Raw genomic sequence first — 25468 nt, forward strand, 5'->3', positions numbered from 1 at the left:
AGGAATGAGACCAAAACCTCATTTGAATGTGGGGCTTAGATCTGAATACCTTATCACATATTCACAATGGGCTAAACAACTCCTCAAATCTGAACATCCTGTAGTTGGGAGTGGCTTATGAATTTAGAAAGTGTATTAAAAATGAAGCAGGTTAAACCTGAAGAGATCTGACATTAAAGAAAGCCCATGTTAATTAACCTATGGGTCACCACAGAGTTTTTCTTGTATTCTGAGCAAAACAAAAACCACACAAATAGGATGCATCAGTGAACCTCAATATTTAGCATTTTAAACTGCTAAAATCAGTTTCTTCCTCCTCTTTTTGTATTATCAGAAGAATCCATTTTTCATGTAGAATGAGTAGTCACATCACAAATACACCTCTACGCTGCTATAATGTGGTTGTGGGGAGCCAAAAATCCCTACCGCATTATAGCTGAAACCCTGTTATACAGGGGTAGGAGCAGCAGGGCGCCAGCACTGATTTAAAGGGCCTGAGGTTCCCCGCAGCAGCCGGAGCCCTGGACCCTTTAAAGCACCGCCAAAGCCCTGCTGCTACCGCACTATATGCGAACCTGTGTTATATTGGGTCGCGTTATAGCAGGGTAGAGGTGTATTTAAAAAACAACTTGGCAAGCCCAGAAATGCCACTTAAGCAGTTAAACTAAATGTCACCACATTAGTCATGGTTTTGAGAGCTGACACAGCCTGCTTGCCATTGAAATTTATATTTAATATGTACTAACGGGTTGATATTCACACTCTAGAAAAATGTATGTCCTTCTTCTTTAAGTGCTGTGCTAACACCACCCCAGAGAGTTCCCTTTCACTTTACGCAGCCACTGGAATATAAAGAACATTTAAAATACAATATTTCTTACCACTACTATAGAACAACCTCTTTTTAGTTGTAGATTTATATACTGTTGCTACACTGGTGTATGTTTGAGAGTGTGCGCACATGCATATATGACAGACTTTAAATGCCAACAAACAAACTAGGTCTAATGTTTTGGTATATACCGTGGCAGATTCTGGCCTCTACCAGATTTCTGTTCAGCATAGGAAGGGGGTGGGATGGGGAGAGCGTGTAATGGAGCTGATTCTGGCTGCCTGAGTGTCTCAGGGCTAACCTCAGCCTCAGCTCTAATTCCATTTAGAGTTACAGTCCCCTTAATAGTCTATATGCCAGTGGAGCAGAGCTCTGCCATCTTCCCTCCCCCTACGCTGGGAATGGAAAACAGGTCAAGGGCCAGGACGCAGCACAAGCACCATAAGAGTATTTCCCGATGCCAGGGGAATTCTTGGCTGGACGATAGTATGTTTACAGCACCTGTATGGCATAAAGGAGCCACAGTGTCAGTTCTTCATCGACTTTAATCATAGACTTTAAGGTCAGAAGGGACTGTTATGATCATCTAGTCTGACCTTCTTGTGACTTTATTGTGAATACCATGACATTTGGTGGCTTTCTTAAGGTCTCAGCTGCTAGAGTCATGTGGTGATGTGAGAATCTCAATTTTTTTTATGGTAATAAAAGCTAAGCTACAAGCCTGTGTGGTTGCAGAGAAAAGTCTGGAAACATGAAATGAATCCAGTACCCTAAAGATTCAATCTCCCCTGCAAACCAGAGGTAAAAAAAAAAATAACCCCAAATTGATTCTTTTTAAAAACACAATTATTTTTAAACCACTCATGGTTTTTGAACTCTAGGGGTTAGCGGTACTGGAGCTATAACTGGGCTTGAGAATCAAGTCCTTTATTTATACCTACAATGTTGAATGTTGCATTGGGGTGATACTTTCCAAGCCCTGAAGTCCATGCATGTGTAAACATATATGATAAAAAATTGAGGCACCACATGTCTATACATAATAGTGTGGTGTTACCGGTGTATTGGCACTCATATGGGATGACCTGCACAAGTCTCCAATGGCTTCATTACTAAATAGTAATGCAATAAAATGTGTGTAACGCACGAAATTGTATGCTAATACCATTTACCATGCAACGTGTAATAGGTGTGGATCTGCCTTAATTTATGAATATTGCATGAGACCTATCTGTTGAGATGGACTGTATACCTACATTGGGTTAATGGAATGTTTATTATGCACCTCTACTGCTTTAATTCACTGGCAGTTCTTATGAGGAAGACGAGAAAGGTAAGAAAGAACAGCCTAGCATATACGTGAAAAGACAATTGGAAAGCTATTAGCTTTGAGGATCCTGCATCCTGTCCCCAAGGAAGCTGCAAGACTTGTTTGGCCCATGGTGCGAACGAACAGACCAAAGGGCTATAAACAGTTAGGTCGTGTCTACACTGCACTTTCATCGTTAAAACTTTTGTCGCTCAGGGGTGTGAAAAAAACACTGGCCAAATGACAAAAGTTTTAGCGATGAAAAGCACTGGTGTGGACAGTGCTTAGAAGGTAGGAGCCCCTCTTCCGACGACTAAGTTACCGCCTCTTGGTGGGGGTGGTTTTATTTTGTCACTGGGAGAGCTCTCTCTACTTCTAATTTTATGTTTCTTTGTATTGGAGTTTTTTCAGAGGCTAATGCAGTGAAAATTCCATCTAGCTTCCATAATGCAGAAACTGGATGGACGTTTGTGAATCTGCCTTTAAAATTATCTGAATGCACAGACATTACAATGCCTCAGACATCATCATCATTTAATCCTGGAGCATCTGTACAAACAAAGGGAGCACTACAGGATCACCCTTCACTCCTGTCCATGGCTAGTTCCTCCAGTAAGCCCAGCCAGGTCATGTCCTGGCATACAATGTCCTATAACATAATCAGTGATCAGCCTCTAGGTCAAACGAACCTTGGTTGTGTTCACTTTATTTTCTTTGGCATCCTATCATCTTCTACGGTATCTCCACCATTATAATCTGTCTGATTGTAGCCAATCCTCTACCCTGATTTCACTTGCTATTCTCCTTCTAACTTCATTTGTTTCAAAATCATTTCACTTGATAGCTGCCATCTTCTGAAGAACTCTTATCTCTACTGCCTCCAGCCTTCTGTTGTCACTTTCATTTAATGCAGCTGCTTCCAGCCCACAGAGTGTTAATACCCTAGTTTGATACATTTTCATTTTGGTACCAAACATGTTCTTATCAGTCCATAATTTCTTCACTTTCTGTGCAGCAGTTGTAGCTAAGGCACACCTCCTTTTAACCTCAGCCTTGATGGTAGAGCCATCCCTTGGGTAGGGCAAATTGGGGAGACCACTCTGGGCCCCATTGACTGGTGCGACTGGCTGTCGCAGTCGGTCCCAGGAGACATAGGTGATGGAACCGTTGGCACTAATCAAGCTTCCTAGGTAAATAAGGTTCTACTTCTTCTACTACTTCACTGCTGCTGCTGCATTTCAGCACGTTATCTATTGTCTCTTTTCCAAGATACAATAAACTCTAAGGATAAAGTGGTATAAGTTCAATCTTCCAAGGTTGCAAGGTGTATAAACATTAATTCAAACACCGTCTGCCAGTTGTACAACGTCACTTGCATGAACTAAGGAGCTTAACTCTAGATCATCCAATGTCATACCCTCCAATTTATCTAGCACACTTATTGTCCAGCTTAAAAACATAAAGAAAAGTGATAGTGATCCACAGAATCACCCCATCATATAGCACTTTATTATTAACTTTTGCCATGATCACCACTAAAGGACCTGGCATGATCTATAATGGTCATCTGTTATATGTTGCTGTTACGATGTTAATAGGGGTATGGCTGGCAAACTATGTTAATCAGAAACAGTTACTATACGGGGAGAATTTTTTAAAGCATGAACAACTTAGCCATTCAATTAAAAATGAAAAAGTCAATGGAACTGATTCTCATCTCATCTGTATCAATGTCAATGGAATTAGCATGAAACTGGAATCAGGTCCATTGTATCAAGGGGAACTAATCTCTCTTTTGGGCACACATCCTGCAGAATTCCATGTTAAAGAAGAAAGCTAGGCAAGCCCAGTGACAGTGAACTGCAGTGTAAATATAAGTGCAAAATCAGCCCTTCCTTCCTTTCAGGCTGTTTCCACATCACCAGATCTGTTTCTGAGCTCTCTGTTTCCTTGCTGGTTCCCTGCTGTACATGTGCTACAAGCAATGAAGGCACAGAGACTGATCAAAGGGAGTGCTGCTGAGACACACTTGAAGGTGTATGAGTAGTATCCCCATGCTGAATGCCTAAATGGAAAGTCACTGAAAGCACTAAGCTGGGAAATAAAACTTGGTGACAAAGAGCACAATATGACACTGCCATCTTAATGCTAGTGCTGTGTGGTCCTAATTATGGAGGATGCAGTCAGATCTTTGCCAGCCTCACTGTTCCTCTATTGTGTTAAATATACCACTTTGGGCAGAAATATATCTGATTTGGTGAAGTTAAAATTACAATTCTGTGAGATAAATCGCACTTGCTTGGAGGTTTATAGAAAGCGAAGACAAATGAGGGCACAAGAATAGCTGAAGGAAATTCATTTGCAGATTTTAAGGGTACATCTTTTGCAATATTTGTCCAACACTACTCCCAGGTAACTTCAACACAGGTTTCAAAGAATGAGTGCTCAGACCAGGACCGGCGCTAGGGTTTCTCACGCCCTAGGCGCATGGCCATTTCGCCGCCTCCCGCGCTGATCCCACGGCTCCGGTGGAGCTACCGCTGTCATTCCTGTGGAGGGTCCTTTGGTCCGTGGCTCTGGTGGAGCTGCCGCAGGCATGCCTGCGGGCAGTCCACCGGAGCCGAGCGAGCAGCCAACCGTCCGCAGGCATGACTGCGGCAGCTCCACAGGAGCCATGGACCAAAGGACCCTCCGCAGGAATGACTGCGGCAGCTCCACCAGAGCCGCCTGTCACCCTCCCAGCAAAATGCCGCCCCCCGAATAATCCTGGCGCCCTAGGCGATTGCCTAGGCTGCCTAAATGGTAGCGCCGGCCCTGGCTCAGACACATTTGGTGCAAGGAAGAGATGAATCTTTACAAACCTTCTGAAATCTTTAATAAGTATCATTAGAAAAATCATAGGACTAAAGCTGAGAGAGAGGAGCTGTAACCCAATTTATCTAGAGAAGCCAGATTAGAGAACCAAGAGTGAATATGACTGCTAGTGTCTGTGTAGATTATCAGTGGAGCTCATTAGTCTGCTGTAGTTAGGGATCTGTGAATGTAAAGAGCAGGTATAGAAATGTTGACAGACCTTTGACTACAAGCCTGTGACTGGGAATCACCCTGACATTTATATTTATCAACACACTTATTTTAGTGCCTCTTGGTGCACTATTCAATGCATGTGTTTACTTCACAGCATATTCAAGGTGAGGCACGTGACCAGACAAGGGCAGAAGAGGGGAAATGTTTTAGAATGAAAATAATTTTTACAAGGTCTGGGTAAGCTGAGGAAGGATCTAGCTTTAGCAAAGATTATATATAAGCAAAGAGCTCAAACATATTGAAATGTCAAAATCTACAGTGTCAACGTAATCTTTCAATCTTGTGTTCTGGGATAATAGAGGGTATCTGACATGGATTCTAAACTCTAAATTAGATAGTAAATTCTACAGGACAGGAGCTGTGACTTTCTAAGTGCCTCGCACTACTCAGGCCCGATTAGGGTCTTCAGGCAATATTAGTGATAATGCTGCTTTCTAATGGTACTTATCTCTGAAAGTAAAAACTGTGTTTCTTAGAAAATAACAGATCCATATACTCAAAACTTTACTTTAAATCCTCTAAAAGGAATGCCAGCGTTCTTCGGTTTTGTATTAATTGTTTCTCTAGGACACATTTGAAATTCAGAAATTACTCTATTTTTTTTTTTTTTTTTTTGGTCATTTTTTTTTTTTTTTTTTTTTTTTTTTTTTTTTTTTTACTGTCACTACTTTAAAATCCATTCAACTGTACAACTATGAATTTTATACATAGCCAGATATAATTTTGAAGGCTGGAGAACTCAGGAAAAGTATCTTGTGAAATAACCTTGTAATTGAACAAACTTCTAAGAACTCTTTCTTTGACCTCAATAACTAACATTGCCCAGTAAAGCAGGTTTGTGAACAGTGAGATAAGAAAACAGCATCATTTATAATGATGCTTTTTCTATCCAAAACTTTATCACATATCTCCAGAACATATACTCGACATGAACAGGAAAACAGAGAAAGATTACTAAATAGAGATATGCTAACGCTTACAGGATTTTGAGAATGAATGTTGGAGATGGGGAATTTATGGCTTATGGACACATTCAGGGTCTGATCTTGCAAACTTAATTGTGCTGTCCCATTGACGCCAAGGGGATTACTCATATGAGTAAAGATATGCAGGATGGGGCTCTCGGTAGGTAACAAATATAGCAGTCAGAGGCTGCTCAAGACAATCTACCACTCTAGGCAGAACATTAGTGTGTCCTCTCTCTCCTACCACACAGCATGAACCCTGTGTGCATTAATAGTTCCTTTACTTAGGGGCCAGTTAGGGCCCAGTGGTCAGGAGGTGAAGCTTCCAGCAGGAGTAAGCCCCCCCAAGAAAGTCTGGTCCACAGGGACTGAACTGTGGTGCTAAACCTGGCTGGGCGGGAAGTGCCCTCCCCCATCTTCTTGGGATCTGGTAAAAAGGTTTAAGGGACCTAAGTGACTCCTGTAAAACTGCACCCACATTTCAAAAGGGATGCCCATGCAGACAGGAGTGACTCCCTGTGATATTCTGACCCTGCCACCTAGGTCAGTTCCCCTTTTGGGATGAGAGAATAGTATATATAGCAGTGTGCTCTTTTGTAAACAAGCTTCTCCAGGAAGACTTCCACTGGGGTCCTCCACCCTAAGAGGCCCGCAGCCCTGCCCAGCCCCACACCAGGGATCTATCCCCATGAGGACCACGTGCTGGGGCTCATGGCATGGGGCTCCACATACCCCGCCATCCCATGTGAACCCCTCTGGGTGTCAATCCAAAGTGCACCCTAGGGTGCACAGGAAGATGCATCAGGTTGGAGGGTCCCTGACATAAGGCTGGGGGAAGAGGGGCATGCAATACATGGGTGGAACAATGGGAGAATAATAAAGAGGGACCGGAGTCTGGACATGGGGTGGGGATGGAGACCAGGACACAGACTGGAGTCTGGACAGAAGGGGTAGAAGGATGAGGATATGGGAGCAGATGAATGGGCGGGGGTTAAAAAAAAGGGCAGGGAGCAGATAATGGGAAAGATAGGGTGGGGGACAGGAAACAAGGGGCAGGACACTCGAGAAGGGAGCCAGTGGCATGGTGGGCAGGACCCTGAGGGATAGGAAGGTTGGGGAAGGGGAAGATGAAACGGGAGGTAGGCTAAAACACAGGTGAAATAGGCGGAGGCAGAAAGGCTAGGGTGGGAGCATTAGGACACATGGGGAAGATGAGGGCAGGACTATGGCGGGGCAAGGGCTAATGGAATTGGAGTGGGGCATAGGGATAGGTGAGGGTCCGAAGGACTAGGCCAGGGGCCAGATGTGGGACAAGAGATGCCACCTATCTGGTTGCCCACCCCAGGGATGCCACGTTCTCAGGCTCTTCCAGGGACAGGCCACTGGCGGCTGGGCCATCAGGGTGCACACCAGCTGCACGTTGCTGACGTACATAGTTTATTAATGAGCTTTGATCTAGCCCTTTTTCAAAGAGGACTAGATTAAGAAACTGTTAATGCACTTTAGGGTGCATGTGGATAGTTGGTACATGCCATCATAGGCTAGTTGGTACATGCCATCATAGGCTAGCGAATGTAGATCACACCTCAGCTTGCCATGAACCTGTCGCCTTAGGCAACTGACTAATTTGCCTATGCCTAGAGCGGCTCCTGATAGCAGTTAATTCATGCCATTGCTACTAAGGTCGTGTCACTGTTTCCAGTGAATGTTTTCCATAAGAAACATTAAACACCATTTTAGGTATAAAACTAAAGATGTGCCAAAAATAAAACTACATCTGAATACTCTCGAACTGGGGGATGTGAACCTTTGTTCACAATTTGTCAATGATCCATAATTTGGATTTATAATGGGCTGATCTAAACACCCTCATTTTCAGGTTGCTGGAAATCGAGATCTGAGTCCGGAAACGGAGTTTCTGGCTTGAGCCCCGGTCTAGCTAAAGACCTTCCTCAAATAAGGCAAGTGAAATCTTCCCAGTAATCTACATTTTCAGAGTAAACCGGACTTTGAAATCTTTCCCTCTTCCATTGTGTAGCAGTAATTTTATCTTGTATGACATCTGTGCTAACTTTGTCAATGATGATTATAATTTCCTTATGGTACAATGCTTAATCAAAAGGAAATACCGACAAATGTTCAAAATAGATGTAATCCAATTATACACTATCTCAGTCAAGTTTTTAAGATAAAAAAACCTCAACCACTTGGACTGTGAACAGAAACTCATATGTCATTAAAAAAAAATTAGAACGATTGTCCAAAGTACTACTAACATCTATTTTGTACCCTAATCATCATATTGTAACAACTGCATTACAGAATGGTTATTGAAAGACTTCCAACTCAGTTACTGCTCTCACAATGGGATATAAACTGACTGCACTGATTATAGCACCTTTGAGAAACTAAACATAGCTCACACTGGAAAACCGTCCCTGGGAGGGAAGTGTAGATAAGCTATGGGTGTAGACAATGGCAACAGCAAGAAAGGGGAAAACACTAAATCAAGGTGACTGTGAATGGCCAATGTACATGTGCTGTGTCTCTCCAAACAGAAATGCTAGAAGTAACAATAAATATGTCTTATGTACAGTTTGTAAAGAAATTGCAATTATTAGTCTGAAAATTAGAGCCAATAGTAAATGCTTCTTTTATAAATAGTAATCATTTGTGATTTTTCTCTTACTTCTTCCAAAAATCAAAATGACTTGAACAAGGTTAAGTTTTCAGTTTCTCAATTTGTCATATATTCAAATTGAGAAGAAGGGTGGCATTTTATAAATCTTGGCCCTTTATGTTTCCTCCCACTGAAGATTCTGCCAAGATTTACAAATTTTATTCTATTCCAGAAAAAATGAGGGCAAAAAAGCTGCTTTTAATTTCCCAGATTGCTCCTCAATTAGTATGTCTTATCTTGACTTACACTACTAATACCTGGATTTTCAAACTGGAAGGCATATGTTTAAAAAAATACTCCTCTTTTAACCCTGCCATTCTGTAAAATCCACAAAAATAAAACTCTTTAAAAGAAAATACCAACCTCTTTGTTACAGAGAGTCAAAGAACTCAATTTATTGAGTGAGCACTTTGAGGACCATGCTTGCTAAGGTAAGATCTATTGGTTTAAGGTAAAGTCTATTTGCCAACCAAAGTAACTTTCATATCAACCCTTGGTGTATGGGCTATTTTCCTGGTAGCTAGCACCTGGGAACCTGCTAATTTATTAGATTTTGCTGTGGACAGAAAGAGGCTTCTGGATACTAGGAGACATAGCAAGTTTGAACTTGTCAGTGGATTAGGTCCCACCTCTTTCCCTCCTTTTAGGGGCATCTATTTCCTAATGTGATCCAACTTCTGCTGCATCTAGTTCTCAGTCTATCACATGTAGGTCCAGAGTGTTCCAACATTCTTGGGAAGGAAAATATGGAGGCAAAAAGGGTGAAGGAAGACCCTTGTTTGTTTGCGGAAGTCTAAACTGGGAGGGATGCAGAGCTCCAAGTATTAACTCCCCAAGTCCAGTCTATGGAGACCTGGTACACATCACATATATAGTACGAGGTTCACCCAAACTTTGCCTAACTATGGCACTACGGTCAGCTTACTAAGAGAGCAAGAGTTGTAAGAATGAAACCAAGAGCATGACAGCTGCTCTTAACTCTAATATAGAGGTAGAGGCCCCAGCGACTACAAATCCCATGTGTGCTACATCTGCTCTTGACAGAAAAATGATATGCATTTGGAAAGAGATTGCCTTTGATTGCTGTCCATTCCTGCTGCAAAGGAAAAGTGTTCTGTTTCTATAGACTGAAAAGGAAAGGGAACACTCAATTCCCAAAAGGGCTTTCAGGAGCGAAGCCTTCCCGAGTTCCTTATGTTCTTTATGTTTTAGCCTTCAGCAAATTAATACAGGCAAGTTCTACCACTAAAAAAAGTGTCCCTGTGTGCCTAAATCAGACACAGATCACCTGGGTCTTCTGGTATATAATGAATTTTAGAGGTAAAGGTAATTTTGGCACAAAGAATTCTAGAGATTTATGTAATAAGCACAGTCATAAATTACAAAACTGATGGCAAGCATCTCAGTGACAAAGAGTCTTATTTAAATTTCCCCTTGGATCCAGTTGGATCACCAGATATTGGGACCCATGTAGACTGTGCCTTCGTACTCAAGGTAACGGCAACCATAGGCCATAATGTAAACATAATATTTAGTATTTTCATGGTACTTCTAATCTTCAAAGCAGTTACAAATATTAACTAATTATTTTTAATTCATTACGAATATCTTTTATTGAGTAGAACTTCATGAGCTGCAGGAAACTCATAGCTGCTGTGTTAACTTCTGAAATAATGTATGTACTGTATTAACATCTTTCTCTTTCCTTTCAAATGCTACTAGCTAAGGGCAAAATCTTGATGAGGGCTTGGCCATTGACATCAATGATATCCTGATCTGGCCCTCTGTTTCAAATCCTGAGTCCTATTTAGGAAGATGACCTTTATGATGACCATGAGTTTCTGCCCCATGGTTTAAGGGAGTAAAATTCTACTCTTTTACCATACAAAGCTCCCATTGGTGCCTTGTGGAAAAGTCATACAGAATGTAATAGGGAATAATTTTTTACAATCATGCTATAGAATTTAATAGAGAATTACATCCCTGCTACAGAAATATACACAATGGTTCAAAAAGGCAATAAAATAGGACATCACTCTATTAAATTCAACAGGTTTTGGGGGTAATTTCTATAGAATCTGATTGGTTTAATCCCAATTAAAATTTACAGGACTTTCCTATAGGATCTGCATAGTTAATTATAGCAATGTTAGTCCTGTGTAGCTACAGGAAAAGCACAGTCATGATCTGATTTGTAGGTATAATTAAGAAACATGTCAGAACACAGTGGGGACGAATTCTCTGCTGCTTCACATGTTATATGGTTATTTACACCAGTGCAAAATGAATGCACAAGACTACCATGTCAGACCTTCTCTCTTCCTTTTGCAAAGGTGTAAGTGAATGAACCATGTGTGATGCTGTGGAAAATCAGGCCTGTGGGCCTCAATAAGATGAATGAAAAAAAAGACACTTAAGATCTAGCTAAATTTTCTGTGGGGTTTCCACAATGTGGAAGTACTTTAATCATGGATAACATGTATGATTTGTAATAGCCATCCAATGGACCTAACACATGGCCCTAGCAAAATAAACGTGACCTCCAATGGCATGACAAAATAATTGTGCCAAACAAGGACAAGATTTTTGCCCCATTTCAACCAGCTGCACACACTGGCAGACTACAATGAGTGCAGATGCTTTCTAGGATGCTATCTGTCTACTTCTGAATCCAAAGTACAGGAAAAACAAATGTAAGTAGACTAAAGACATGACAGTGCAGTGTAACCCATCAAATGCAAGTAGCATATGGTAAGATACACATTGCTGGAGGTCACCTAGCAACAATGCAAGGAAACCTGTACAGTATGACACAAGGCTGATGACACAGGTCACAAAGGGGATGGTAACAAACCACTCTAGTGTAGAGAGGCTGTTACAATAATGGCCTTTTGCTACAGTGTGAGTCTCACCACTGAAGACACCTGACAGCTACATCTCACCTTCAGTGCTGAAACTATACCGGGTTTAGAGTTTCCATTACACACCAGTATTACCATTAGACCGAACAGCAGTAAATTCACAGCGAGTGCATGCTGTCAATGCATACTGCCCACAGTGCACACAAGTACATCAGTCTACAGAAACCACTGACAGAATTTCTAATCTATGGAAGTACATAGTATGCATCCATTTCTTTCTTTAAAAAGATTCCCATCCACCAAAAATGTGTCATACCCAGTATGTGAGGCAGTTGGCAATCAGGCGCTGAATCTTTATATGGCAGTAAGATGAGCTGTTTGAAAGCCTTCATAAAATTGTAAGCAGATAGTTTAGACACGTTGATGAGAAAAGTAGGTTTTATTGTGACTTGACTGACAGGCTTAGTGAAGGGTATTTACAGTTTGACTCTTGTTACTAAAAACACCATGACAGGTAAAACCTGACATGTATGTATAACGGGAAGACTGTGGAAAATTATGACAAAAGGAGCTCATTAAACAGCTAGTACTTTTAGATTGGCTAATTTCAAATGCTGAGCCACAATTTCTGAGTAGCGTACACCAAACTTAAAAAAACATACCATTTGGGGAAAGCCTGATTTGCCTGACGTCCATTCTAAATAGGTTTGTTTGGAGAAGGAAGCAGGGAGAGAACAGGGAATACCACACCATGCACCACAACATGGGGGCAAGGTCACAGCGGTCTTAGGAAGGAAGTTGAAAGCTCTGAATAAGGAAAGGAATATTTAAAGAGGTAAGAGACATGTCTGGGAATGGGGATCTATCAGGGGGCAGGAGGAGCTGCTGGAAAGGGAAAGCAGCAAAGAACTGGAGAGAGAGCACAGGAAACCGAATCCCAGTGCTTTGCATTTATAAAGAAATCTCTGCTCAGGATGTCTGAGAGGGAAACTGGGCTATTGACCACTGCACAGAGCTGGCTACAGGGAGATCTGCATTCGGTTAACAGCAAGGCATTCCTTCTGACTTACTGCGTGAGCTTGGGCAAGTCACCTCACATCTCTGTGCCTTTCTTTCATCATCCATAAATTGGGGCTAATGATACTTACCTCACATGCATACCACAGGACACTACACAAGCACAAAGCATTATAATATTCTTGTCTCAAAGCTATACATACAACCTAATGAATTAATTTTTATAACACAACTGTGAAGGAGAGTAGATATCATCACAATTCTCCTACAGATGGGAAGACAGATAATACAGAGGGGCTAAGGGCATTTTTTTTCAAAAATGTCCAAGTGACTTAGGAGCCTACATCCCATTTCCAAAACACTTGGGAGCCAAGTCTCACTGAAAGACAGTGTAGACTTCTATGTGTAACCTCCTGGGTGTGGTGTTCTGTCCCATCTAGTGGTGACGAGAGAGAAAGAGAGATTAATGAATCTGCTCTACAGTCTTAGCTAACAGGCCTATGGCTTTTAACTCATGCAGTAGAGGCTCGTGCACTAACCTCCAGAGGTACCACGTTCAATCCTGCCCACCAACAATGGGGGTCTGTCTGTGTTACATATATATGCTGACATCACTTTTGAAAACTGGAGTAGGCTTCTAAATCACTTAGTGTTACCATAAGTAACTTGAATAAGGTTACACATTGTTCCTTGAGGCAAAGCTGCAAACAAAACCATGGTTTTGATTTTCAATCCCCTGATCCAACAATTGTTGCCTTCTGGATCAATAACCACATGAGACAAAATACTTGGACTTTTGTTCATATTGGTCAGTCCATCCATTTGAGCTCAGGTGAAATCTGCTGCATTTTTATGGAAGACTGTTTATACAAGTAAGAGGAGGGAATTCACAATCCCAAATTTCTATTAGAAACTAGAAAAAGCTTTCCCTTTATTTCAGCCTTTCAGAAATTAATTGAAGCAAGATCTACCAATAAAGAAAGTGTCCTTGTATGTCTAAATCAGGTAGAGGTAGCTGGGTAATTTGAGCACAAACTGAATTTTAGAGGTTTATGTAATAGGGACAGCTATAAATTGACAAATAAAATCATGGCAAGCATCTCAATGACAAAGTTTGTTGCATGCAGAAGGATGAGTAATAAAACCTGATGTGTAGTGGAATATTACACAGATTTTAATAGCGGCTTTATTTTTTTATTTTATAAACCAATAGAAAGGTGAAACACAGTCCCGGATACTTATTTCTTAGTCAATGCCTCCATTTTCTTTTTCTTTTCCATTTTATATTGAAGAGCATTCTGACACTGTGTTTCTCAGGTCCAATTATTTTGAGTTTTGCTGAGAAGGGGCCAAAATGAAAGTTAATAACAAACTTCATGGAGTTGAGAGCAGCAATATGTCATTATGGGCTGAAGTTGGAGCCGAACATCTAAACAAAATCCACGGCGGTCTTACTGTACAAGCGTTTGCAAACACTTTAGTGAGAATACTGTACTGTCTTTCATACTGCAGGAACCCTAAGCAGAGTCCAATATACAAAGTCAGTCTGAAATGTCATCAAGCCCTCCCCCCGACGACACTTTTTTTTTCTAATTAGAAATGTACACAGAAAATTCTAACACTGGACTCTGAGGCGTTTATAACTATTCCTTGCCCACAACAATCTTAATTAAGTATGCAACAAGAATTGTTTTACTATAATTAGCCTAGCAACAAGAGGATCTCCCATAGTGGATAATTACAAACTGTATACAGAGGGCTTTATTTCTTTGTTTGATTGTGTGTGACAACCTAGCTCCCTCCATCCTCTTCACTTCCCATCTTGCTCTTTGTGCTCAGCCCAAGCTGTACCATGTACATTTTTGTACTGCACTCTCTTGCCCCTGGACAAGAGACATGCTTACACTTAGAATCCTTTTCCTGACCTTCCATCTTTGTTCCTCCGCACTCTTCTGTAAATCCTTCCTCAAAACACACTTTCCCCATGAAGCCTACTAGTCTAAATTGCCTCTCAACTTACCTTTAAGCGTAAAACACAAAACCAGCCCAAACCTGTGCAACCCTCAAGATGCATGCCTCACTAACCTCAGCCCGTGCATAATGTTATCACTGAAGCCCCTGTCCTTCCACTCTCCTTACCCTAATATAAAAAGGGCTAGTGACAAAGGGTAAGGCTAGGGGGTCAATTCTCCACTGCCTTGCACTGTGTGCATCTATGGAGAGTAAAAGCAAAATGATAACAGTCTGATTGGGTAGCAATTGACACGCACTTTACACAAGTGCAAAAACCCACACAAAGAACAAGGCAAAGGAGGGTTGACCCAGCAGTCTTTATTAGATCCGGTCTACGCTGGGGGTGGGATCAATCTAAGATACGCAACTTCAGCTACGAGAATAGCGTAGCTGAACTCGATGTATCTTAGATCGACTTAGATTGACTTACTTCGCATACTTGCAGCGTGGGATCAACGGCCGCCACTCCCCTGTCGACTCCGCTTCCACCTCTCACCCTGGTGGAGTTTTGGAGTCGACGGGGAGCGCGTTCAGGGATCGATGTATTGCATCTAGACGAGACGCGATACATCGATCCCTAACAGATAGATCACTACCCACCAATCCGGCGGGTAGTGCAGACATATCCTTAGTCTGTAACATGCTATACACTTACTACATGGTGGAAATTACACATAGTAACGGTGGGAGGAAAACCATCCCGTGCTGATTATGACTAGTAATGACCACAAAAGCAACATGATAAATACAGCAAAGATTCTGTCAATTGGAAGATTTGTTGAGTGAGGTCCCTTTTTCCAGTCACTTGAGCTTGGAGTATTTCCCTCTGGAGCTGCTCACTGTTGTTCAGACCAATGGCAATTACCTATATCGCCACATTGCAACTGTACAGAGGTTACAATATGACGTTACTAAAGAAGCTGGATTTATTAAAAATGATTGCTTTCCTGTGCCACGTGTTAGGTGGGATTTTTATATAGCTTTTTTTTCAGTTAACAGAACTGTAATTTTTATGCAAGTTCCTGATGTTTGATCACTGTTTAATGTGAAGCTTCTTATGCACTCTTTACACATCAGCATATTGTATTTGCCAAGGGGGCAAGAAGGGTCTGAGAGCTGCAGATGTTGCAGCGAGCCCCCAAGAATTCTGACTCCTTCTGTCTGTTCCTAATGCTTCTCTTCTCACTTCCAACCCAGTTGCCCCCTGCATTCACAGTTGTCCTTAATTTAATAAACCTTTATACAATATACAGTTTTAATTGTAAGTATGAGGGAAGGAAATACAACCAAAACCCACTCAGTGCGGTGCTCTGTCCCTCTCTAGTGGGGGTTGGGTCAGATACAGAGATTGATGAGCCTACCAGAACTAGCTCTTTCAGCTCAGGCTGCAGAGGTTTATACACTAAGATCCAGAGGTCAGGTTCAATTCCCATTGCTGACATTTACTGAAAGATTTCGCATAACAAGTGGTTAGAAGGGGGAGCGTGAATAAAAGAGGTCAGGAAGGAGGAGGTTGTAGGTATCTGAGTGAGATGGACATCAATAAATATCTACATATTAAGGGCCCCTAACTGAATGGCTCAGCCAGGCTCCCCAGGGGGATTGAACCAGTACTACCACGCAGAACATTGAAAATCATCACGATAGAAGGAACCATACACTCCAGAGAATTATGAGAGTCAAAGCAGCAGTGCCATATACCACCTCTACTGTGTATAAACAGGGAAGATACTTACACTTACAGGTTGACTTTTTGGCACGTCATAAACACCTTCCTTCTTTTGGCTCGTTGGAACCTGTGACAGTAAATCAAAGGCACAATCATCACTGAGGTAAGAGTCTGGAAAATTTGAAAGTTGTAGCTAAGTTCACTGCATTTTACGAAAGAGTTAAGTCATTCTACATGATTGAAATCAAGAATGATCCCTTTTAATATAGGGAATGTCTTTCAGTGGAGACGACCATGAGTGGCAAAACTTGGATCTGGTTTCCAACACCCTAAAGTGGTCGTTCAGATTTGGAGTTTTCGTTCAGCCCATTAAAGAGTTAAAATTGCGTCTGGGTATGAACTTCCATGAAGTTAAGATGCTTTTGCATCCCTCTTCTACATAAGTGTTTGCTTTTTTCTAGGAGGGTTTGGGGGGGGGGGTTCAAAATGGGAGTCATGTTTGGGCCAGGGCGCCATTTTCTCCTCAGATGAGCTCTTTTAATGGAACTATCAGTTTGGCCAGCAGCAATGTTAATTTCCTTGCGTTACCTAATTTATTATTGTTAATCAGAAAAAACAACTAGTCTTGGAAGGGTTAAATTTTTATCAGTAAAGGCTGTTTTCATCATATACACATGACCCAAGGAAAAAATATTTCCACTGATGACTGAAATTTACAAATAGGTAAAAAAAGAAAAATGCTGCTTGAGAACTTATTGGCATTTGACTTAAGGATATTTACTTTTGATATTTTGATATGTTGTTGACAATTTGCCTTTTAGTGGTGATAAAGCTTTAAGTTTTTGAAACTTCATGTCTAACTATCATTAAATAATTATTGTCCAACCCTCACAAAATTTCCTGAAACTGAAAATTTAAATAGATAAAAGTTGAAAAAAATGTTTACAAACCAACATGGATATTATCTGTCAAAATAAAATTTAAAAGAAGATCTAATTTTGCTAACCCTAGTAAATGCCCATATTCCTCGGTTGGGGCTAATCACAGGCTGCTATATAATGTCTGACCTAGCATTCTGCAACTCTTGATAAGGGGGGAAATGTCCTTTCAGAGTCTGGGACAGCATCTACAGAAGCATAATGAGGGAATTCAAGTCATCAACCCTTCTCGTGGGCACAGGCTGTTGTCCTTTAGTAAGTTTGGGCCCAACTCTCCTCCTAGTCTCGATACTCATGATTTATAATGTGTGAAGAGAAATTCCACTGATGTCAATGGAGTTCACCTACAGCATGAGTGATAAGGGATTGGGTGCTACCCGCTTATAAAGTAAATCCAAGAGAGTTATAATTTTTATGATCAGTTATGATTTTTTAAATTTGAGATTGTTTTTTCCTTCTAAAGAACATGGAAAGCCTGTTGTAAATGGGAAATACCAAGCTTAACAGTGAAATAAATGTTCAGTACATATAATATACCAGTATCACTTTTATATTGACTATCCTAGTTCTATGGAAGAAGGTTACATTTTACAAGTCATTAAGCTTTACTAGTTAAACTAATCCTCACAAATGTAATAAAACATCTTGTAAATCTTTAAATAAATCTATTTTTCCCATATAAATATGACAGAGATTATACAGTAGGTCAAGTCCACAATCTTACCATAAATTTAAGAGAAGTTACCTATCCAGTGATATATGGCACAATCTCCAAATTAGTCTGAGAGGATGTCAGTCCCAACCATTCATACTTTCACAAAGCTCCCATTTTATTATGACAGTCTCATTTTTCAAGGAACACTATCCATTTTAATTAAGAAAATATAGAGGAAATAATCAAAAATACCTAAGAGATTTAAGAGCAAAGTCCCACTGAAAGAGAATGGGACATGTTCTCCTAAACCTTTCAGGTGTTTTTTATTCCTATTTCAAGAATATTCCTATTCCTATTCCAAGAATGACTAGTGATAAGTATTCCCCATAGTGCTCTTATAATGCCCTCTGTTCCACTAAAAATCCATCACACAAGATGTGTGAAGTTAGTAATAATGGAAAAATTCAATTTAAGTGAATCAACCATCTACTCACTGGCAGACTGCTATGTTGCACTGAAAGATCAGGAACCAAGAATTTTTATTTGACAAGTTGCTTGGAGTTCTGTTATTCCTTAAGAGAGGCACAAACAGTACTCGAGAAACTGCTGTATCTTTACTAGGATATTTTTCTTTAATGTAAACCAGTGCTGCCCATCACACTCTCTTATTTTCTTTTCTTCTGGAACAAGGTGATTTGATTCCGTAAAAGTTTCATATACCAATTATAAAGGCCCTGGTGCAGTGCACTGTGTTCAGTATTTGAATGAGTCACCAGTATTTGAAAGAGTTTTTAAAAGAAGCTGTAACTTCAATCTTCATTGCTTTTGAAGGAAGAAAAGTTTGAACTTATTCCATTTAAATACCCCCACCCAGGAATCATTAGAGTCTTTGACAGCTAGCCAGAAGGCTCCTAATCATAATATATTTCATTGAAAAAGAACATGATATAACTTTGTGGTCACATCCTACTGAGTGAGGCACCCCAGAAGTTAGATGTTTTAGCAAACCACAGCGGATCCTGCAGCAGGGCTGTAGAAGATTAAATCAGACCTTCTTGCTTCTCCCTTTCTATCTCACACTTGAGAGCGGCATTACCCTACCTTTTAATGAGGTTCACAACCATGGGGTCACATTTAGACTCTTCAGTATCTATCTTATCTCACATCCAAGCTCTCGTTAAGTTTTGTGACTCTTCCCTTCCAGAACTTCTCTACAGTTCGTCCTCTCCTCTCTCCCCCTACTGCCAGAAGAGTGATCCACACTTTGTTTGTTGCCACAAGTACTACTGTGTCCTCCTTTCTGCCCTTCCTTACTCTCCTTCTCCTTCTAGCCATAACCCTGAAGCTTACAGTCTCTTTTGCCTTCTATAAAAGTGAAGGCCATGTCTCCTTCGGCATCTAAGTTCAGACTTGCTCTATTCTGACTCAACTGCACTAGCCTACAGCTCAGCTCTCACATATGCCCCACTCATGCAGGAAAATGTTCACTAACCATTTGAAATAAAATGTTGATTCAAATATTGATGACAAATTTTAAAGAGGTCATTTTCCCTCAGAAAATCTTTTCATGGGAAAAGTTTCAAAGAACTCTACTCAAGACACTGAACCTTTCTTCACACTGCCCCTAATACCTGGAACAGTCTCCTCCTCCCTCCTAGTCAGTCTTCCTCTTTTCCTCCTAATTGCTCTGAAAATTTATTATACTGAGCATGTTTTCCAACACTAATCTATTCTGGCAGGATCACTTTCCTGCTATCCAAACCCCCTTTCCAGTGTGAGTATATGAAATAATGACTATCACATGAATCACAACATAACCACTGATCTGAGCTCCTGTAGAGAATATTGCCCATTAATCATCACATTTTCCCTTTCCCCTCCCCATCACCACATTCTGCTGTATGCCTATTGTTACTTAGGCCTTGTCTACACCTAAGGGAAAAGTTGATCTAAGTTACACAATTTGAGATACATGAATAGCGTAACTGAAATCCATGCAGCTTAGAACTATTTACTGCGGGGTCCATATTACGTGATGTTGACGGGAGACGGTCTCCCGTCGACTTCCCTTACTCTTCTCGAGCAGGTAGAGTACAGAAGTCAACAGGAGAGCGATCGGTGGCCAATTTAGCATGTCTTCTCTAGACCCGCTACATCGACCGCCGATGCATCGATCGCTGCAATGTCAATCCTTTGCTAAGTGTAGATAAGCCCTTACACTGCAGGCTCCTTGGAGGACAGGCCTTGCCTTCGCCCTTGGCTGTAAAGTACCATAAAAACCAGTGATACTATATAAATTAATGAAAAAGGCCCCGGTCCATAAAAACGATGGCACTAACATAAAACCAGCTGTCAGGTAAGGAAATGTGATGAAAAGTCCAGTACGGAAAGGACTGCTGCATGTTTGGTGGTCAAATCCCACAGTAACTAGTGCATTAGAAATACATGGGTAGATCAGATTACACTAAATACACAGAAAAAGCATGCACATACACACCTGCACACACTTTGGGGTAATGAGTCAAAGAAAGAAATGAATAGAAAAACCATGCCTAATAAGAGAAAATGTAAACTCAGTGATATTAAATAGTGGAATGTTATCACAACAGTGAGATTTAACATTTATGTTTTTTATTTAACTAACTACCACGCAGGGAGCTTTTGTACTTGGGGGAAATGAACTCTTTGTACACCAGCCTTAGGTAGGAAAAGCAGGATGAAACCACAAAAAGAAGGTGTGAATAAGACAGAACATGATGTGTGAGGACACTTGTTCCTGGGGAGCCAGCCACAACAGAAACTGCCTTGAGTCAAAACATCACTGTGGCCTGTCTGTCTTGTACACTGCTGATTACAGGTAATGAGGATGTGTAATTTCAGAATGCTTAGGTTACAGGTCAATGAGGAGCTTGCAAGTTTCCCATCGTTAAGTATGGACAGAAACAGTAACTTTTAGGAGACAGAAAGAATTAGGCAACAAGGAAGAATCTAGTTCAGCGGAATTTTACTAATGATACTAAACTGACTGGTTCTGACTTAGTCAAGACCTGTAAAAGAAACAGCCTTTTCAGTGATGCAAGTGTAATAGGAAGATTGTGAGCACCTAGATTTACAGCAGCTAGGGAAATCATAAGCTACATTGAGACTAGAGTTCCATGGGAAACTCTACAGTGGTGATACTTCAGTGTTTGTCAATTGCAATAGATAAACTAAGACTTGTGGTTAGCTAATTTCAGTGTTTGCCATATTCAATGTATTGCCTATAGTAAACACAGAGAAATACAAGGGATCATAGGCAAAACTGGCATGATTTTCATTGCCACCACTTAGAAAAGAAACCTTTTACCATGTCCAGAGTCCATCAAATGAAGCCTTGAATAATTCACTAGTGACTTAGAGGGCAGAGGCAGCACTTCCAGATCAGTACAGATCTCCTCTCTTGTCTACCATCCTTTCTTTCCATTTTAGCAAAACCTTGGAAACACTATTGTTATTCATTCACATTCTCTAGGTCCCTCAAAACAAATGGTTTTGATTGAGTCTGGTCTGGCCTCCATCGCTCCTGGAAAAGCAACTGCCCTTTGTACGAATGGGCTCTTCTCTCTCATTCTTCTCAACCTCAGTGCCTTGTCTGATACACTGACCACCTATAACACTTCTTAGGGATCCCCCCCTTCACCTTCCTTCCCTGGCTTCACGGATACTCCTTCAATAGCTCTGCATTTTGGTCACCGCCAGTTAAAATATCTTAAGCTGATTGTATGCATTTGATATGAAAATTATGGGGCGAGCAGGAGTATGACACTTAGAGAGAGAATTTTAAATAAGGTCACTTTTCAGACAGCAACTACACTTCAAACCATGTATCCTAGCTCAGCAGTTCTCAGCCAGGGGTCCAGGGCCCCCTGAGGGGATGTGAGCAGATTTCAGGAGTCTGCCAAAATAAACAAGAAAGCCGAAGCCTGAGCCCCATCACCCGGGGCTGAAGCCGAAGCCCGAGCAACTTAGGTTTGTGGCCTGGGGCCCATGGCAATTGCCCTGCTTGCTATCCCCTAACACTGGCCCTGGCTTTTAATCTGCTGGATATGCAGAAAAGCAGTTCTTGTGGCAAAGGTGAGCCATAACTATAGCATGTTGGAGGGCCCTCAGAAAGAAAAAGGTCGAGGACACCTGTCTTAGCTTATCTCCAAACTTAACACACTGCGTGTGCAGGAAAAACATTCACATTGAGTGGCTTTAACGCACTGGCTACATAGCATATTTTAGTTAGCGACGGGAGAACAACACAATTTTGCAGGCTTAAATGAACATATGAACTTAATGAGCTAATGACCAAATAACACAATGCCCTAAATCCCACTCATTTACTTATGTTTCACCTTCTTATTCCTCTCTCTTCTGGCCTAAATCCCATTCTGTCCCTTTGTTCTTCTGCTCTTTTCTTCATTCTTTCCTGCATTACTATCTTTTTTTAATTCCCCTCCTGTCCTCCTATGCTACATCCCAACAAAATGCTGGGGCCTTTTATAACCCTCCACCCTACAAAGGATTTATTGAAATCTTCATTTTCCTGTTGTAATTTCTTTTAATAGAACAGAGATCTCTCTGTCTCCAGATTTGCTCTTGTTTGTGATTTAAACTGAATTAAATAATCTTTTGATAAGTCCTGCACTGACCCCTGGAGGATGGATTGAATGACAAAAGGGGTATTTTACATTACCATCAATGGGAGATTTGTCAGAGTACAGAATGCAGGACGGTCTCTCTCTCTCTCTCTGTGTAAGTTGTAAAACTAGATGCAGTTATAAAAAATGTTGCAGATTAAAAGGAAAGAAAGGAATCCACTATTTGTCATACTATACAGAATACACAGCGTTTATGATCCTACATCAGTTACCAAAGATAAAGTGGATACATTTTGAAAAGGCTGAAAAGAGAGACAAATAAATAAGGAAAGCATACTGAGACTGTGAAAATTATTTATGTAACTTGAGTGAGGATGAAATGTCATGATGAATGAAAACTAAGTGAACTTCAGTCTATGAAATGTGCTTTCCTAAATGTTTGCATTGAGTGCAGTAGTAACAGAGATGTAGCCATTTTATACCTGATATATGTTTTCTTCTGTTTCAGGCTCACGGATTGGCTCATGTCCAGCCTCAAACACAATGTACTATGATATCAGCCGCCAAAAAGGAAAGGTCAAAGATGAAACAGAAGGGGAAAAAAGGCAATTTGGAATTCCAGATTAAAAAAACCAAACACACACAGGCAGGGATTAAGGAAACAGGTTCAAAGTATAGGCTGGCACAAGGATAATCAATTTGCTGGAAAGCACAGAGTTATATTATTTTATCTGAAATGAAAGAGCAATAAAACAGACCTGGCTCCTCTTTAATGATTGTTAGATCAACTTCCTGCTGCTTTCTCACTAGGGATACATTCTGAAGTCCATTTCTGCTCCCAATGAAGTCAATGGGAATTTTGACATGGACTTCAATGGAAGCAGGAACAGGTCTCTGGGCTGTATAATCATCATCATCCCTCCCCCCCCCCCACATTTATTAGTAGTGAATAAGAAAGCTAAACCAAAACTCAGAGAACAGTTTGGTGCTTATGTAACAAGTTTCATAGTAATAGTTTGCTACTTTGCTTTACTTTTTTTAGGTTATGGTTTAAAGTCCTTACTATTTAGGGTTTTCAAAATAAAACTTTTAGCCAAGTTTTTTCAAAAGTGAATAATGATTAAGTGTGTCTGCATTTTGGATGCCTCCTATGGGGCATCTCAAAGAGGCCTGATTTTCACTGAATGCTCACCCTCCAGAAACCAGGCTCCTTTCAGGTGTATTAAGCTGGCATGCAAAAATAGAGGCACCTGACATCTCTAATTACTTTTGAAAATCTTAGCCTCACATAAAGTAGCATTTCACATTATTAGGCTCCTACATTTCCAGCAAAATGTTGAGTGAGTATGCACAACAGCTGACATCTTTTAAAAAATCTGACTAACTTGCTGGATGTAAATACACTGGTGTATTTCTAAATTCATCACCTTTTCCATTAAGGTGGAAGTAATTATAGCCCGAATTACTTAGAGCTTTAAAGTTTGGGTCATCTTAAATAACAGAACCTAACTGCCAATATACCAAATCAGGTGGTTATAGTAGTCAATTCCATTTTTTACCCGGTACAAGTATTGATGCTTTGGGAGAAATTCTGGTTCCAGGGAAGTCAATGGCAAAACTCCCATTGATTCCATGGGGCCAGTATTTCACCCTCATTGTTGTGTTCAAAATAGTTTATGTTTTTGTTACATTTCCCCACAAAGATGTGTCATTATTTCTGGAAAGAAAAAAAATTCACTTCAGTTTCTAAATGGCATTCTAGACAAATATTTAAGGTTTCCATCCTATATTGTGATATTACATATTAGTATGATTACCTAGAACTTATTCTGCTTTATGTTGAGATTTTTCCTCCCTCTACTTAAAATGTATCTCAGTAAACTTTTACAGTACTTTGTTACAAGACTAGCCTGTGTCTGAAAATAGGATAATGTATATCTAACTATTTCTGAAATCTAATCTGTACAGCTTCAGAAATTACCTGGTACACAGGATCTTCTACATCTTCTTCCAAAATTGTCTACAGCAAAGAGGATAGGCGGTAAAAGCAAAGAACATAAACAGCAGAGAAACAAGACTGTATTTGGAAATTAAATGACAGCAAAGAAATGAGCTCATTGTACATTAAAAATTGATATTTCTTTTTGAGTTTACAGATAACTATTGTGTTATTGCACAAGGTAAATTTTAATCAGAGCTGCACCTTGTCTGATTTTATTTTAGATGACACATTCTGAAGCAAAATTCGAACGGTGCTACAATTACCAGTCACTCTTGAAATAGATCTACCAAACATGCTGGCTTCTACTAAAAGTTGTCTCTCTAATTCAAAGGAACACTCTCTATACGAAATGAGTAGATCATTTCATGTGTCTAAGATTTTCATCTTACCCAGTGTTACAATTTCCACCACTGTTTAACCCTACTTTGACACAGTGAGAGCTGTTACCCTTCTATTTGTCTGTGCGGAGCATGATCCTGAAACCCCTACCCCTATCCTCTGACTAGCAACAAGCTAAGCACACACAGATACCTGGTATACTGCTTGTTCACACTGCTTGTCCTTTTGTGCCTTTTTTTCCATTTCTTCCCTTTGTTTCAATTCATAAATGAGTTGAAACAGGTCTCGCAAGTCCAGAATTACAGGCTCAGCCTATTGAAGCAAAAACAATAAGTAGGTTTAAATAAAGGAAAGAAGACTTTTCCCCCTTGGTCTTGTTGGTAGAACAGTGATATCTACCTTTCAAGAGAAGGAACTTAACACTGAATTAATTTCTAACTTGTTTATGTTAGTTTAGAAAATTGCATCTAGGCTAA

At 40.5% G+C, this 25468-nt stretch overlaps 1 protein-coding gene across 4 annotated transcripts in view; it reads right to left on the reverse strand.

The window, feature by feature from the left end:
- DAB1 (DAB adaptor protein 1) overlaps positions 1 to 25468 on the reverse strand; it is a 728182-nt gene that overhangs the window by 29490 nt on the left and 673224 nt on the right. For all 4 annotated transcript variants that reach the window (XM_032803129.2, XM_032803133.2, XM_032803132.2 and 1 more), the window contains 4 exons: positions 25185 to 25304; positions 24633 to 24671; positions 23134 to 23199; positions 16501 to 16560 (listed from right to left, as the gene is read on the reverse strand). In XM_032803129.2, coding sequence (XP_032659020.1) covers positions 16501 to 16560; positions 23134 to 23199; positions 24633 to 24671; positions 25185 to 25304 — 285 coding nt within the window. The remainder of the gene's footprint in view (positions 1 to 16500; positions 16561 to 23133; positions 23200 to 24632; positions 24672 to 25184; positions 25305 to 25468) is intronic.

The sequence above is a fragment of the Chelonoidis abingdonii genome, chromosome 7, assembly GCF_003597395.2.
Source record: "Chelonoidis abingdonii isolate Lonesome George chromosome 7, CheloAbing_2.0, whole genome shotgun sequence".
Taxonomy (NCBI): Eukaryota; Metazoa; Chordata; order Testudines; family Testudinidae; genus Chelonoidis; species Chelonoidis abingdonii.